Source organism: Pseudophryne corroboree, chromosome 5, assembly GCF_028390025.1.
Source record: "Pseudophryne corroboree isolate aPseCor3 chromosome 5, aPseCor3.hap2, whole genome shotgun sequence".
Classification (NCBI taxonomy): Eukaryota; Metazoa; Chordata; class Amphibia; order Anura; family Myobatrachidae; genus Pseudophryne; species Pseudophryne corroboree.
This window is the reverse complement of record NC_086448.1, coordinates 61,517,562-61,534,754: the sequence shown is the minus strand read 5'-3', so window position 1 is coordinate 61,534,754 and position 17,193 is coordinate 61,517,562. Positions and strand designations below refer to the sequence as shown.

Genomic DNA, 17,193 nt, shown 5'->3' with positions numbered 1-17,193 from the left:
AGCCTCAGGCTATTCGGCTTTTGTTCAACGGCATTCTGGGAATTGTAGTCCCTCAACACCTAGGAAACTCCAAGAAAAATAATGCTGGGAAAGCATGGTGGCAATGTGGTCAGCACTGTCACCGTATAGCACTGGGTAAGGAGTTTGATTTCCTTCTAGGTCCTATCTGTGTGGAATTTGCATCTTGTCCCTGCGTTCATTAAATATGTAATCAGATTGTAGGCTGACCAGCAAAGATCAGAATGTAATCCCGCAATTATACTTGTTACCATGCTATCTATAGTGACAAAGTAATTGCCTTCTCCTGGTACCCCAGGGCTCCGGTGCCCCACGCTGGGGGTCTAGGAGAGCCAGCTCCCTGTAACGCCAGTGCTGAGTGCGGCGCTGCAAGGCCGCATGCTGGGGGTCCGGGAAAGCCGATGCCGGGCGGTAATGAAGGGAAGAGCGTCTGCACGCTGGGGGACAGGGAGAAACAACTCCCAAGACCCCCCAGCGCTGAGCGCACCGGGCACAAAATATGTACATGGACAATGTAATAAAAGATATTGGGGGTCTATTCATGAAGCAGTGAAAAGAGTGGAGAAGTTGCCCACGGCAACCAATCAGCTGCTCCGTACAACTGTATAGTACGCAAATTCTAAATGTTACTTCAATGCTGATCGGTTGCTATGGGCAACTTCTCCACTGGCTCACTTCCCCACACTTTTCACTGCTTCATGAAAAGTAGCATGGGAAGGCAGATGAACAGCTCAGCATCCCAGCCAGCTAAATGTTTTCATGGAGCTCCAAAGAGCTCCCACTCAGTGGGGATGAAACCCTGCCTGGGGATCTTATTTGCCCATTTTGAAGCTCAGATTCAGGCTTGAGGTGGCAGGCTTGGTCCCTGAGCATATTCCTGGAAGTATTTTTGGAGGGAACTTTTTCTCCTCACTCTAGACCTAATGGCACCAGGGCGTGACTAACACCTCCGTGTGGGCTCAACCACAGAGGAGTGACCACCCCCCACAGGGGACAATGTTAAACGTGCATGTGCACAAGGCACGCACAGCATTTGAACTTAACTTGATTGGGTAAAGATAACAGGGCGGAACAACCCCCTGTAGTATTGTGTGGTGGATGAGGATAAAAGGAGGGCTGAAAGCCTCAGAATGTGTACATCTTCTGTTACATCTTGAAGTGTGGAACTACGGTAAACATCATGTATGCTGTATCGTCTTGCAAAAGGGAAGGGTCTTTTTTAAGACCATTTAAGCAAATAAACATCTTGCCTCAAGATAACTGCTTCATCTTTTGACTAACATGAATGCGTCAAACGCAGTCCCATTCTCCACCTATCCTGGAGTGAGCCCAGCATCTCCAAACTCCGCCTTCTGCCAGCTACCAATGCAGGGGTCTGGTCAGTGACCAATAGGGGTCAGCCAACGCCAAACCAGGAGGTGTGGCAGCAGCGTGTCTCCGCATACACAGCAGTAAGCAGTATTCGGGGGCCAGTGGTAAGAGCCTGAGCAGAAACGTGGTTCCAGGTGCCAGTGGTAGGAGCCTGGTGGTGGCAGCAAACTACCTGCCCAATGCGCAGTGGGTGGAGTCAGTAACAGGCAGTTATTGATGGTAAGAGGGAATCCCCTACTGGCCAGGTCCCGTGAAACTCCGAACCCAGTCTGTGGCCACTTGGCGCAGGCAGTGAGGACGCATCCGGTGACAAAAAGAGTCTAAAATATTCTAGACTAGATTAAGGAAATAAAAGTAGGAGCCAGATCACCTACTCACTTACCTTGAAGTAACTGAAGTCATATATGATCTCGCCATATTTCTGCTGGTCGGCCTTATCCTTAAGTCTGAAGACAGCGGGCACAAACTCGGAGAGTCTCAGCAGCTCAGCAATAATAGCGTTTCCCCGAGAGACAATGCGCAGGATAGCTTGTCCGCAAAGGTTGTTCTCTGCCAGAAAGTCAACCATGTTTATTCACTTTCTGTAGCTGGACCATGCATTTGGATGTGCCAACCTGTGCAAAGAGAAGAACATCCACAAACATGTCTGCAATAAACTAGGAGTGATAAAAAAAAAAAAAAAACAGAAAAAAGCAGAAAATAATTATTTTGATCCTAATCTTCGACACTAAGAGAATGATGCAGAATTAAACACCAGGTGGCATAACAGCTCCTGCCCTGGATGCATAGAACTAAATGTGGATGTTCGCCTACAGTATATACATAGCGGTGAATGTCTGCGTCCAGATTGCCCCCATCCAAACACTTGGGGATAAATGTAATATCCAGCATTCTTCCGGGGGATGCTGCACTTTGTGAGAGCCTGCCCGTAGTTTTACAGCGGAAATCGTTTACAAGGCAAAGCCAACGAGGTGGCAGGGTGAGGTGGCCTATAGGAAGTCAAAAGTGACCCTGATAAGGAGGGGAGACCAGTGGCATCTGTATTGGAGCTGATGGCAGGGTGAGGGGGCTATAGGAAGGGAGAAGTGACCCCGATAAAGGAGGGGAAACCAATGTCATCTGTATTGGGGGAGATAGCAGGGTGAGGGGGCTGTAGGAAGGGAGAAGTGACCGTGATCAGGAGGGAAGGGGGCAACATTATCTGTATTGGGGGAGATAGCAGGGTGAGGGGGCTGTAGGAAGGGAGAAGTGACCCTGATCAGGAGGGAAGGGGGCAGCATTATCTGTATTGGGGGAGATAGCAGGGTGAGGGGGCTGTAGGAAGGAAGAAGTGACCGTGATCAGGAGGAGGGGGGGGGCATCATTATCTGTATTGGGGGAAATGGCAGGGTGAGCAGGGCTATAGGAAGGGAGAAGTGCCCCTGATCAGGAGAGTAGATGAGTGCTGCCTGTATTGAGGCAGGGGAGAGATGGCAGGGTGAGAGAGGTGACCCTGATCAGGAATCAGGACGGGGGACCCGCTGTTACCTGTATAGGGGCCGGTGGTCTCGGCGCTGGCCCCTAAGCAGCACTTTCTCTCTCCCAGGCAGGAAGCCAGCAGACACAGCAAACCCATCACATGACCCCGAAGTGTCATGTGACCATACAGGCCCCGCTGATGACAGCCTTGCGCGCCCGCTGCTGCCATAGTAACAGCCACATGGTGGCCTGCTGAGGGTTGTGTGGGAAAGGTCCTCTCCACGAAGGTAAACTAGACGCAACCGCCTACTGAGTGGGAGAATCCCGCCGCTGGAGTACCGTCACTGGCCGCCCAGACCCAGGTATGGAGCTGCGGTGTGCCGGAAGGAGGTGCACCCCGGCCTCTGCTTGTCCCAGCACCGCCACTGTTACACTTACTCATATGTATTGGAGGGCTGTAGAACTATAAGTCCCAGCTGCTCCACGACAGCCGGGTGTGTGGCTGTAAGTACATGGGGGAGGCTTCTGTAGTTACTGCTGAAGTTAGATAAGCTTGGGAGGTGTATTCCTGTCTGTTACTTTACACACATGGAGCCCTGTGGTAGGCTTCCTCCTGTGCTTGTCAGCTATTACTATTTGCTATACTAGCACAACACTGCCTGTACAGAGAATATTATAAAATTCATAGAAATAGGGCAGCACAGTTGGTGTAGTGGTCGGCATTACTGCCTCACAGCACTGAAGTCATCATGATTTAAATTCATGTCCATCTGTGTGGAGTTTGTACGTTCTTTTGTGCTTGCTTAGGTTTCCTCCCACACTCAGAACATTCTGGTAGGTAATTGGCTTATGAAATTAAAATGTATACATTGTGTGTGTTTATACGGTAGGGAGCATAGATAGTAAACGCCGCTGTGTAATGAGCGCTCTATAGGAATAACATAATAAATACATTTGCTACCTAACACACATGTACATATGTATATTAATCTTGGATGGTCTGTCCCGTCTCCATCGTGCACAACGGCTTCCTGCAACAGACCGGGACAAGTTTGTATCCAGATGCAGAGAGGAGAACTCCGCACTGCCAGCCCGGGGTAAGTACAGCAGGGCCTGGGTTAATGCCGAGTGCAAATTACTAGTATGTTCTATTAGGAACCTTTCTAAGCAGCAGCCAGTTAACCTACCAGTTTGTTTTTTGGACACCTATGCAAACCCATGGCAGCACATATAAACTCCACACATAGAGAGGCCTGGTTGGGAATAGAACCTATGACTGTGAGGCAGCAATAGTAATCTCTGTGCTATGTCCTTCTATTATTACTGTTGTTGGCCTGTGATGAGATGTAACACTGATCTCTGCATGCAGTATAATTACTGATGTGTAATGTACCTTTGTGCTCCACAGCTCTGGGCAGTGTGGAGAACTCGATCTCGATAAAGCAGGGAAATACAAGGTAAATAAAAAGAAATGCACTGGTGTAGAGAGCTTACAGTCTAAGGGGATGTAGGAAGAGCTGAGGCACGAGGGAGTGAGTGGGATCACTGAGATGCAGTATAGGTGAGAATTTACAGTACATGCCTGTGGTGCTACTTGGTCCTCAAGGCCACCCTTACAATCCATGCTTTAGCACAGGTGGCCTAATTAGGTCCTCAGTCAATTCAGTGTAGCCATCTATGCACAAACATAGATATCCTTAAAACCTGGACTGCCTGGGTGCCTTAAGTACTGAGTTTGGGCACCACTGGAAAGGCACAGCAGAGGTGTATCATTTCCTAGGGCAGAGGTTCTCAAACACGGTCCTCAAGGCACCCCAACGTTCCAGGTTTTAAGTATATACATGCATGGCCACAGGTGACCTAATTAGTACCTCAGCCAATTTGATTTAACCAGCTGTGCTAAAGCAATGGATATACTTAAAACCTGGAGGTTGGGGTGCCTTGAGGACCACGTTTGAGAACCTCTGTCCTAGGGTTACATGAATAAACAGCTCCACCTGATGATATACAGACAATGACCTGCAAGCTACGCTGTCAAGCCTAATCTCAAACTGTGACCCTGTATCATATGCAATTGTTACCAAAAGGGGTAGGTGGATCCAGAGGTGACGTACAGAATGTTCACAGCCGGCAGCATGCTGGAGCGCTCTCTGGTGTCTTGCGGTATAACCTGTCGGTGTGGTAGGAGGGTAGGCGGCACACTGGTGTCTTGCTGTGTAACCTGTCAGTGTGGTAGGAGGGCAGGTGGCGCACTGGTGTGCTCTCTAGTGTGTTGCTGTATAACCCGTCAGTGTGGCAGAAGGGTAGGTGGCACGCTGGTGTCTTGCTGTGTAACCAGTCAGTGTGGCAGGAGGGTAGGTGGCACGCTGGTGTCTTGCTGTGTAACCCGTCAGTGTGGTAGGAGGGTAGGCAGTGCGCTAGTGTGTTGCTGTATAACCCGTCAGTGTGGTAGGACGGTAGGTGGCACGCTGTTGTCTTGCTGTGTAACCCGTCAGTGTGGTAGGAGGGTAGGCGGCACGCTGGTGTCTTGCTGTGTAACCCGTCAGTGTGGCAGGAGGGTAGGCGGCATGCTGATGTGCTCTCTGGTGTGTTGCTATATAACCCGTCAGTGTGGTAGGAGGGTAGGTGGCACACTGACAGGTTATGCCGTGTGGGTAATACCAGAATGGGCGGTCTCTGTGGCGGTTGGATGACCATGTTGGTGGTCTGGCTGCATACAATACTCTGACAGTGCTAGATTTCCAGGTTCTCCTTTTTCTCATGTGCCTGATTATCTAGAATGGCTAGGCTGTAGTACGTAAGGCTGAGGAAGTGACTGACAGGCTGGATCTTTAGATATGCAGTTATTAAATTTTTCACATCAGCCTAACCAATGTAACCACCCCATTGTGCTGGGTTTCCGTGCATGGCAGCATTCCTCCCCTTTTATACAAGGAGACAATCTTTAGAGTTTTGTCAGAACCGCTTGGTGCACTTGCATGTTCATTTATTTTCTCTTACGTCCTAGTGGATGCTGGGGTCTTGTACTTTATTACCATAGGGATGTAGATTGGGTCCCCTGGAGCCTGGCACTTTAAAACCTTTAGTGTGTGTGTGTATGTGTGTGCTGGCTCCTCCCCTCTATGCCCCTCCTACCAGACTCAGTTTAGAAAAATGTGCCGATGGAGTCGGGTGCATTTCTCTAGAGCTCCAGAGAGTTTCTTTATTTTAATAAGATTTTACTTACCGGTAAATCTATTTCTCGTAGTCCGTAGAGCAGGGATGGGGAACCTTCGGCCCTCCAGCTGTTGTTGAACTACACATCCCAGCATGCCCTGCAACAGTTTTTGCATGTCCAAATAGCAAAATTGTTGCAAGGCATGCTGGTATGTGTAGTTCAACAACAGCTGGAGAGCCGAAGGTTCCCCATCCCTGCCGTAGAGGATGCTGGGACTCCGTAAGGACCATGGGGATAGACGGGCTCCGCAGGAGATAGGGCACTTTAAGAAAGCTTTGGATTCTGGGTGTGCACTGGCTCCTCCCTCTATGCCCCTCCTCCAGACCTCAGTTAGGGAAACTGTGCCCAGAGGAGATGGACAGTACGAGGAAGGATTTTTGTAAATCTAAGGGCGAGATCCATACCAGCCACACCAATCACACTGTATAACTTGTGATAAACTACCCAGTTAACAGTATGAACAACAACATAGCCTCGGTTCAACCGATAAACTATAACATAACCCTTAAGTAAGCAATAACTATATACAAGTCTTGCAGAAGAAGTCCGCACTTGGGACGGGCGCCCAGCATCCTCTACGGACTACGAGAAATAGATTTACCGGTAAGTAAAATCTTATTTTCTCTAACGTCCTTGAGGATGCTGGGACTCCGTAAGGACCATGGGGATTATACCAAAGCTCCCAAACGGGTGGGAGAGTGCGGATGAGTCTGCAGCACCGATTGAGCAAACAGGAGGTCCTCCTCAGCCAGGGTATCAAACTTATAGAATTTTGCAAAGGTGTTAGACCCCGACCAAGTAGCTGCTCGGCACAACTGTAATGCCGAGACCCCTCGGGCAGCCGCCCAAGAAGAGCCCACCTTCCTAGTGGAATGGGCCTTAACCGATTTCGGTAACGGCAATCCTGCCGTAGAATGCGCCTGCTGAATTGTGTTACAGATCCAGCGAGCAATAGTCTGCTTTGAAGCAGGAGCGCCAACCTTGTTGGCCACATACAGAACAAACAGAGCTTCAGTCTTCCTGATTCTAGCCGTTCTGGTCACATAAATCTTCAAAGCCCTGACCACATCCAGGGACTCAGAATCCTCCAAGTCCCGTGTAGCCACAGGCACGACAATAGGTTGGTTCATATGAAAAAATGAGACCACTTTTGGCAGAAATTGAGGACGAGTCCTCAACTCTGCCCTATCCACGTGAAAAAACAAGTATGGGCTTTTATGTGATAAAGCCGCCAATTCTGAAACACGTCTAGCCGAAGCTAATGCCAACAACATGACCACTTTCCACGTGAGGTATTTCAACTCCACAGTTTTGAGTGGTTCAAACCAAGGTGACTTGAGGAAACGTAACACCACGTTAAGATCCCAAGGCGCCACCGGAGGCACAAAGGGAGGCTGAATTTGCAGCACCCCCTTCACAAAAGTCTGTACTTCAGGAAGAGAGGCTAATTCTCTTTGAAAGAAAATGGATAAGGCCGAAATTTGGACCTTTATGGACCCTAATTTTAGGCCCAAAGTCACTCCTGTTTGAAGGAAGTGAAGCAGACGGCCCAAATGGAACTCCTCCGTAGGAGCAACTCTGGCCTCACACCAAGAAACATATTTTCGCCATATACGGTGATAATGTTTTAACGTCACGTCTTTTCTAGCCTTGATCAGGGTAGGAATGACCTCCTCCGGAATCCCTTTTTCTCGAACGTCCTAGTGGATGCTGGGAACTCCGTAAGGACCATGGGGAATAGCGGGCTCCGAAGGAGGCTGGGCACTCTAGAAAGATCTTAGACTACCTGGTGTGCACTGGCTCCTCCCACTATGACCCTCCTCCATGCCTCAGTTAGATTTCGTGCCCGGCCGAGGTTGGATGCACACTAGGGGCTCTCCTGAGCTCTTGGAAAGTTATAGTCTTAGAATTTGTTCTTTTCAGTGAGACCTGCTGGCAACAGGCTCACTGCAGCGAGGGACTAAGGGGAGAAGAAGCGAACTCGCCTGCTTGCAGCCGGATTGGGCTTCTTAGGCTACTGGACACCATTAGCTCCAGAGGGATCGACCGCAGGCCCAGCCTTGATGTTCGGTCCCGGAGCCGCGCCGCCGTCCCCCTTACAGAGCCAGAAGCAAGAAGATGGTCCGGAAAATCGGCGGCATGAAGACTCAGTCTTCACCAAGGTAGCGCACAGCACTGCAGCTGTGCGCCATTGCTCCTCTCACACACTTCATACTCCGGTCACTGAGGGTGCAGGGCGCTGGGGGGGGGCGCCCTGAGGCAGCAATAAAAACACCTTGGCTGGCAAAAATACCTCAATATATAGCCCCAGGGGCTATATATGAGGTAAATACCCCTGCCAGAAGTCCATAAAAAACGGGAGAATAGGCCGCGAAAAAGGGGCGGAGCCTATCTCATCAGCACACTGGCGCCATTTTCCCTCACAGCTCCGTTGGAGGGAAGCTCCCTGGCTCTCCCCTGCAGTCTACAAGGGTTAAAAAAAGAGAGAGGGGGCACTAAATTTAGGCGCAGTATACATTATATATATATATATATAGATATAAAGCTATAGGGGACATAACTCAGTTAGTCCCTGCAGTATATAGCGCTCTGGTGTGTGCTGGCATACTCTCACTCTGTCCCCCCAAAGGGCTTTTGTGGGTCCTGTCCTCGTTTAGAGCATTCCCTGTGTGTCTGCGGTGTGTCGGTACGGCTGTGTCGACATGTTGAATGAGGAGGCTTATATGGTGACGGAACAGAGGCCGATATATGTGATGTCGCCCCCTGTGGGGCCGACACCAGAGTGGATAGAGAGGTAAAAAGGTATTAACCGACAGTGTCAACTCCTTACATAAAAGGGTGGATGACGTAACAGCTGTGGGACAGCCGGCTTCGCAGCCCGCGCCTGCCCAGGCGTCTCAAAGGCCATCAGGGGCTCAAAAACGCCCGCTCTCTCAGATGGCAGACACAGATGTCGAAACGGAGTCTGACTCCAGTGTCGACAAGGTGGAGACATATACACAATCCAATCCGGGACTTGATCCCGGCAATAAAAAATGTGTTATACATTTCTGACTTAAACCTCTATAAATGGGTTTTAGGTTTGGGGAGAAAAAACAGGCAGTGTTTTGTTCCCCCATCAGATGAATAAATGAAGTGTGTGAAAAGCGTGGGTTCCCCCGTTAAGAAACTGGTAATTTATAAAAAAGTTACTGATGGAGTACCCTTTCCCGCCAGGAGGATAAGTTACGCTGGGAGATATCCCCTAGGGTGGATAAGGCGCTCACACGTTTGTCAAAAAAGGTGGCACTGCCGTCTTAGGATACGGCCACTTTAATAGGTACCTGTTGATAAAAAACAGGAGGCTATCCTGAAGTCTGTATTTACACACTCAGGTACTAGACTGAGACCTGCAGATAGTGCTGCTGCAGCGTGGTTGGTGACCCTGTCAAACAGGGATAATAGTTGGCAAACATAAAAACATATTAAAGACGTTGTCTTATATATGGGGGATGCACAGAGGGATATTTTGCCGGCTGGCATCCAAAATAAATGTAATGTCCATTCTGTCAGGAGGGTATTAGAGACCTGTCACTGGACAGGTGATGCTGACTTAAAAAGCGCATAGAGAGCCTTATAAGGGTGAGGAATTATTTGGGGATGGTCTCTGGGACCTCGTATCCACAGCAACTGCTGGGAAAAAAATAATTTTACCTCAGGTTTCCTCACAGAAAAAGGTACAGTCCTTTCGGCTTCAGAAAAGCAAGCGGGTCAAATGGCGCTTCCTTTCTGTACAGAGACAAGGGTAGAGGGAAAAAGCTGCACCAGTCAGCCTGTTCCCAGAATCAAGATTCTTCCCCCGCCTCCTGTGAGTACACACCATGACGCGGGTGCTCCACAGGTGTAGCCAGGTACGGTGGGGGGCCGCCTCAAAAATTTCAGCAAATAGTGGGCTCGCTCACAGGTGGATCCCTGTTTCTTCCAAGTAGTATCTCAGGGGTACAAGCTGGAATTAGAGATGTCTCCCCCCAGCCGTTTCCTAAAATATGCCTTGCTGACAACTCCCACAGGCAGGGAGGCTGTGCTAGAGGCAATTAATAAGCGGTATTCCCAGCAGGTAATACTCAAGGTGCCCCTACTTCAACAAGGACGGGGTTACTATTCCACACGGGTTGGGGTACCGAAACCGCATGGTTCGGTGTGACCCATTTTATATTTAAAATCCTTGAACATAAAAAAAAAAAAAAAAAATTCAAGTTCAAGATGGAATCGCTCAGGGCGGTTATTGCAAGCCTGGACGAGGGGGATTACATGGTATCCCGGGACATCAAGGATGCTTACCTGCATGTCCCCATTTACCATCCTCGCCAGGAGTACCTCAGATTTGTGGTACAGGATTACCATTACCAAGTCCAGACACTGCCGTTTGGACTGTACATGGCACCAAGGGTGTTTTATCAAGGTAATGGCCGAAATGATGATACTCCTTCAAAAAAAGGGAGTTGTAATTATCCCGTACTTGGACAATCTCGTTATAAGGGCGAGGTCCACGGAGCAGTTGGTAGTCGGGGTAGCACTATTTTGGAAAGTGCTACAACAGCATAGGTGGATTCTAAACAGTCCAAAGTCACAGCTGGTTCCTATGACACGTCTACTGTTCCTGGGGATGGTTCTGGACATAAACCAGAAATAGTGTTTCTCCCGGAGGAGAAAGCCGAGGAGTTGTCATCTCTAGTCAGAGACCTCCTGAAACCAAAATAGGTAGCGGTGCATCATTGCACGCGAGTCCTGGGAAAAATGGTAGCTTCTTACGAAGCAATCCCATTAGGCAGGTTCCATACAAGAACTTTTCAGAGGGACCTGTTGGACAAGTGGTCCGGATCGCATCTTCCGATGCATAGGCTGATAACCCTGTCTCCAAGGACCAGGGTATCTCTACTGTGGTGGCTGCAGAGTGCCCATCTTCAAGAGGGCCGCAGGTTCGGCATACAGGACTAGGTCCTAGTGACCATGGATTCCAGCCTTTGAGGCTGGGGGGCAGTCACATAGGGAAGAAACTTCCAGGGACTTTGGTCAAGTCAGTTTATTTCCCTACACATAAATATTCTGGATCTGAGGGCCATTTACAATGCCCTGAGGCCAGCAAGGCCTCTGCTTCAAAACCAGCCGGTACTGATCCAATCAGACAACATCACGGCAGTCGCCCATGTAAACAACAGGGCGGCACAAAAAGCAGGATGGCGATGGCAGAAGCCACAAGGATTCTCCGATAGGCGGAAAATCATGTGTTAGCACTGTCAGCAGTGTTCATTCCCGGAGTGGACAACTGGGAAGCAGATCTTCTCAACAGACACGACCTCCACCTGGGAAAATGGGGACTTCCTCCAGAAGTCTTCCAATAGGATTGTACACCATTGGGAAAGGCCACAGGTGGACATGATGGCGTCCCGCCTTAACAAAAAGCTATAAAAGATATTGCTCCAGGTCAAGGGACCCTCAGGCGATAGCTATGGACGCTCTGGTAACACCGTGGGTGTACCAGTCGGTTTAGGTGTTCTCCCCTCTGCCTCTCATACCAAAGGTACTGAGAATAATAAGAAGGCGAGGAGTAAGAACGATACTCGTGGATGGCCAAGAAGAGCTTGGTACCCAGAACTTCAAGAATTTATATCAGAGGACCCATGGCCTCTGCCACTCAGTCAGGACCTGCGGCAGCAGGGGCCCTGTCTGTTCCAAGACTTACCGCGGCTGCGTTTGACGGCATGGCGGTTGAACGCCGGATCCTGAAGGAAAAGGGCATTCCGGAGGAAGTAATTCCTACGCTTACTAAAGCCAGGAAAGAGGTTACAGCAACTCATTATCACCGCATATGGCGAAAATATGTTGCATGGTGTGAGGCCGAAAGGGCCCCAACAGAGGAATTTCAACTAGGTCGATTTCTGCATTTCCTGCAAGCAGGAGTGACTATGGGCCTTAAATTGGGTTCCATTAAGGTACAGATCTCGGCTCTGTCGATTTTCTTTCAAAAAAGAACTAGCTTCAGTACCTGAAGTTCAGACATTTATAAAAGGAGTGCTGCATAGTCAGCCCCCGTTTGTGCCTCCTGTGGCACCTTGGGATCTCAACGTGGTGTTGAGTTTTTCTTAAAATCACATTGGTTTGAACCACTAAAAACCGTGGATCTGAAATATCTCACATGGAAGGTGGTTATGTTATTGGCCTTGGCTTCTGCCAGGCGAGTATCAGAATTGGCGGCTTTGTCTTGTAAAAGCCCTTATTTGATTTTCCATATGGATAGGGCAGAATTGAGGACTCGTCCCCAGTTTCTCCCTAAGGTGGTGTCAGCGTTTCACCTGAACCAGCCTATTGTGGTGCCTGCGGCTACTAAGGATTTGGAGGACTCCAAGTTGCTAGACGTTGTCAGGGCCCTGAAAATATATGTTTCCAGGACGGCTGGAGTCAGAAAATCTGACTCGCTGTTTATCCTATATGCACCCAACAAGCTGGGTGCTCCTGCTTCTAAGCAGACTATTGCTCGTTGGATTTGTAGTACAATTCAGCTTGCACATACTGTGGCAGCCCTGCCACAGCCAAAATCTGTCAATGCCCATTCCACAAGGAAGGTGGGCTCATCTTGGGCGGCTGCCCGAGGGGTCTCGGCTTTACAACTTTGCCGAGCAGCTACTTGGTCAGGGGCAAACACGTTTGCAAAATTCTACAAATGTAATACCCTGGCTGAGGAGGACCTGGAGTTCTCTCATTCGGTGCTGCAGAGTCATCCGCACTCTCCCGCCCGTTTGGGAGCTTTGGTATAATCCCCATGGTCCTTACGGAGTTCCCAGCATCCACTAGGACGTTAGAGAAAATAAGAATTTACTCACCGGTAATTCTATTTCTCGTAGTCCGTAGTGGATGCTGGGCGCCCATCCCAAGTGCGGTTTATCTGCATTACTTGTACATAGTTATTGTTAACTAAATCGGGTTATTGTCGAGCCATCTGTTGAGAGGCTCTATTGTTTCATACTGTTAACTGGGTTTCATATCACGAGTTGTACGGTGTGATTGGTGTGGCTGGTATGAGTCTTACCCGGGATTCAAAATCCTTCCTTATTGTGTACGCTCGTCCGGGCACAGTACCTAACTGAGGCTTGGAGGAGGGTATTAGTGGGAGGAGCCAGTGCACACCAGGTAGTCTAAGATCTTTCTAGAGTGCCCAGCCTCCTTCGGAGCCCGCTATTCCCCATGGTCCTTACGGAGTTCCCAGCATCCACTACGGACTACGAGAAATAGAATTACCGGTGAGTAAATTCTTATTTTCCGCTAGGATCCGGCGTTCAACCGCCATGCCGTCAAACGCAGCCGCGGTAAGTCTTGGAACAGACAGGGCCCTTGCCGCAGCAGGTCCTGTCTTAGAGGAAGAGGCCACGGATCTTCTGTGAGCAACTCTTGCAGCTCCGGATACCAGGTCCTCCGTGGCCAATCTGGAACAATGAGGATTGTTCTGACCCTGCTTATTCTTATTATTCTCTACACTTTGAGTATGAGAGGAAGAGGAGGAAACGCATAGACCGATCTGAACACCCAAGGTGTCACCAGAGGGTCTACCGCTACCGCCTGAGGGTCCCTTGACCTGGCGCAATACCGCCTTAGCTTTTTGTTGAGACGGGATGCCATCATGTCTATTTGAGGCAGTCCCCACCGATCCGTGATCTGTGCGAAGACTTCTTGATGAAGTCCCCACTCTCCCGGATGCAGGTCGTGCCTGCTGAGGAAGTCCGCCTCCCAGTTGTCCACCCCCGGGATGAACACTGCTGACAGCGCGCTTACATGGCCTTCCGCCCAGCGTAGGATCCTGGTCGCTTCCGCCATGGCCACTCTGCTCCTTGTTCCGCCTTGGCGGTTTATATGAGCCACTGCCGTGATATTGTCTGACTGAATCAGAACCGGTTTTTCCCGAAGCAATTTCTCCGCTTGATGCAGGGCGTTGTATATGGCCCTCAACTCCAGGACGTTGATGTGGAAACAAGTCTCTAGATTTGACCAGAGACCTTGGAAATTTCTTCCCAGTGTGACTGCTCCCCAGCCTCGGAGGCTTGCGTCCGTAGTCACCAGGACCCAGTCCTGAATGCCGAACCTGCGACCCTCCAGTAGGTGAGCACTGTGCAGCCACCACCGGAGAGATACCCTGGTCCTGGGAGCCAGGGTGATCCTTCGATGCATTTGTAAATGGGACCCGGACCACTTGTCCAAGAGGTCCCATTGAAAAGTCCTCGCATGGAACCTGCTGAAAGGGATGGCCTCGTAGGAAGCCACCATCTTCCCCAGGACCCGCGTGCAATGATGCACTGAAACCTTTTTTGGTTTTAATAGGGCCCTGACCAGGGCTAGGAGCTCCTGAAACTTTTCGATCGGAAGAAAAACCTTTTTCTGGTCCGTGTCTAGAATCAGGCCCAAAAAGGTCAGACGCGTTGTAGGGACTAGCTGGTACTTCGATATATTGAGAATCCAGCCGTGTAACTGCAGCGTCTTCTTGGACAGAGACACGCTGTCCAGCAACTTCTACCTAGATCTCGCCTTTATGAGGAGATCGTGCAAGTATGGGATAATTGTGACACACTGCCTGCGCAGGAGCACCATCATTTCCGCCATTACCTTGGTGAAAATCCTCGGGGCCGTGGAAAGCCCAAACGGCAACGTCTGAAATTGGTAGTGACAGTCCTGCACTGCAAATCTCAGGAACGCCTGATGAGAGGGGAATATCGGAACATGAAGGTAAGCATCCTTTATGTCCAGGGACACCATCCAATCCCCCCCCTCCAGGCTGGCGATGACCGCCCTGAGTGATTCCATCTTGAACTTGAACTTGAACCTCTTCAAGTACAGGTTCAGAGATTTTAGGTTTAAAATGGGTCTGACCGAACCGTCCGGTTTCGGGACCACAAACAGGGTTGAGTAATATCTGCCGGGGAAGCCGGCAGAGCCGATTTGAAAAACCGGCGAGGAGGCAAGTCTTCGAATTCCAGCCTGTATCCCTGAGAAACAATCTCTAATGCCCAGGGATCCACCTGTGAGTGAACCCAGACGTGGCTGAAAAACCGAAGACGAGCCCCCACTAGATCTGCCTCCCCCCGGGAAGCCCCAGCGTCATGTGGTGGACTTTGCAGAGGCAGGGGAGGACTTCTGCTCTTGGGAACTAGCTGTGTGCAGCTTCTTTCCCCTGCCTTTCCCTCTGGCAACAAAGGACGATCCCCGTACCTTTTTGTTTTTATTGGAACGAAAGGACTGCATTTGATAATGAGGTGCCTTTTTTGTATGCTGCGGGGGGACATAAGGTAAGAAATTCGACTTACCAGCCTTAGCAGTAGAGACAAGGGCCCTCATTCCGAGTTGATCGGTCGCAAGGCGAATTTAGCAGAGTTACACACGCTAAGCCGCCGCCTACTGGGAGTGAATCTTAGCTTCTTAAAATTGCGACCGATGTATTCGCAATATTGCGATTACTAACTACTTAGCAGTTTCAGAGTAGCTTCAGACTTACTCTGCCTGTGCGATCAGTTCAGTGCTTGTCGTTCCTGGTTGACGTCACAAACACACCCAGCGTTCGCCCAGGCACTCCCACCGTTTCTCCGGCCACTCCTGCGTTTTTTCCGGAAACGGTAGCGTTTTCAGCCACACGCCCCTGAAACGCCGTGTTTCCGCCCAGTAACACCCATTTCCTGTCAATCACATTACGATCGCCGGAGCGATGAAAAAGCCGTGAGTAAAATTACTTTCTACATAGCAAAGTTACTTGGCGCAGTCGCAGTGCGAACATTGCGCATGCGTACTAAGCGGATTTTCATTGCGATGCGGTGAAAAATACCGAGCGAACAACTCGGAATGAGGGCCAAGGTCCGAGAGGCCGTCTCCAAACAACTCCTCCCCTTTGTAAGGCAAGGACTCCATATGCCGCTTAGAATCGGCGTCCCCCGTCCACTGTCGGGTCCACAAGAGCCGCCTAGCAGAAATAGACATAGCATTTATTCTGGAGCTTAATAAACAAATGTCTTTCTGTGCATCTCTCATATACAAGGCAGCATCTCTGATATGCTCTATGGTCATTTGAATGGCATCCCTATCTAAGGTGTCAATCTCCGTAGATAAGGAATCAGCCCATGCCACAACCGCACTACAAACCCAGGCCGACGCCATAGCCGGCCTAACAATAGTACCTGAATGAGTGTAAATGTGCTTTATGGTAATTTCCTGCCTGCGATCAGCAGGATCCTTGAGGGAAGCCGTATCCTGAGAAGGCAGTGCCACCTTTTTGGACAAGCGTGTCAGCGCCTTGTCTACTTTAGGCGAAGATTCCCATCGTATCCTATCCGTTTGTGGAAAAGGATACGCCATAAGAATCCTTTTGGGAACTTGTGGTCTCCTATCCGGAGATACCCAAGCCTTTTCACATAATTCACTCAGTTCAAATGAGGACGGAAAGGTAACCTCAGGCTTTTTCCCTTTATACATGTGTACCCTTGTGTCAGGGACAGGGGGTTCCTCAGTAATATGCAAAACCTCTTTAATGGCAATAATCATCATGTACCAATACCTTTTGCCACCCTCGGCTGTAATTTTGCATCTTCATAATCGACACTAGAGTCAGTATCCGTGTCGGTATCTGTGTCATCGATCTGGGAAATGGTGCGCTTCTGAGACCCTGAAGGGCCTGGCGCCACAGGGACAAGCATGGACTGGCTACCTGACTGATCCCTAGCTTCAGCCTTGTCTAACCTTTTATGCAATAGATTGACATTTGCATTCAAGACATTCAGCATATCCACCCATTCCGGTGTCGGCGTTGCCGATGGCGACATGATATTCAAGCACTCCCCCTCCACATTAAGCGAGCCTTCCTCGTCAAACATGTCGACACACGCGTACCGACACACTTCACACACACACAGGGAATCTCTTTTCTGAAGACAGCATCCCCTTCAAGGCCCTTTGGAGAGACAGAGAGAGAGTATGCCAGCACACACCCCAGCGCAATGACCCTGGAGACCACCACAAAATGTTTTTCCCCAGCCGCGCTGTACAATATGATATCCGCCAATTATGTGGCCCCCCCCCCCCCTCTCTTTCAAACACCCCTTCACCGTGTGTAAGCAGGG

The 17,193-nt window shown here is 49.8% G+C and overlaps 2 protein-coding genes across 4 annotated transcripts in view; one reads left to right on the top strand and one right to left on the bottom strand.

Moving 5' to 3' along the window:
* WASHC5 (WASH complex subunit 5) overlaps window positions 1-3,018 on the bottom strand; it is a 78,068-nt gene extending 75,050 nt beyond the window's left edge. Inside the window, exons 1-2 of the mRNA XM_063921295.1 lie at window positions 2,917-3,018; window positions 1,772-2,003 (exon numbers count right to left, since the gene is read on the bottom strand). Of these exons, the coding sequence (XP_063777365.1) occupies window positions 1,772-1,957 (186 nt within the window). The 5' untranslated portion in view covers window positions 1,958-2,003; window positions 2,917-3,018. The remainder of the gene's footprint in view (window positions 1-1,771; window positions 2,004-2,916) is intronic.
* Window positions 3,019-3,079: 61 nt separating this feature from the next.
* NSMCE2 (NSE2 (MMS21) homolog, SMC5-SMC6 complex SUMO ligase) overlaps window positions 3,080-17,193 on the top strand; it is a 461,402-nt gene continuing 447,288 nt past the window's right edge. The window contains exons 1-2 of one of the 3 annotated variants that reach the window (XM_063921296.1): window positions 3,080-3,209; window positions 4,256-4,304. The gene's annotated coding sequence lies outside the window, so the exon portion shown is untranslated. Of the gene's footprint in view, window positions 3,210-3,263; window positions 3,352-4,255; window positions 4,305-4,789; window positions 4,937-17,193 lie in introns of those variants that run through there. The other 2 variants (XM_063921298.1, XM_063921299.1) reach the window with 2 other exon arrangements.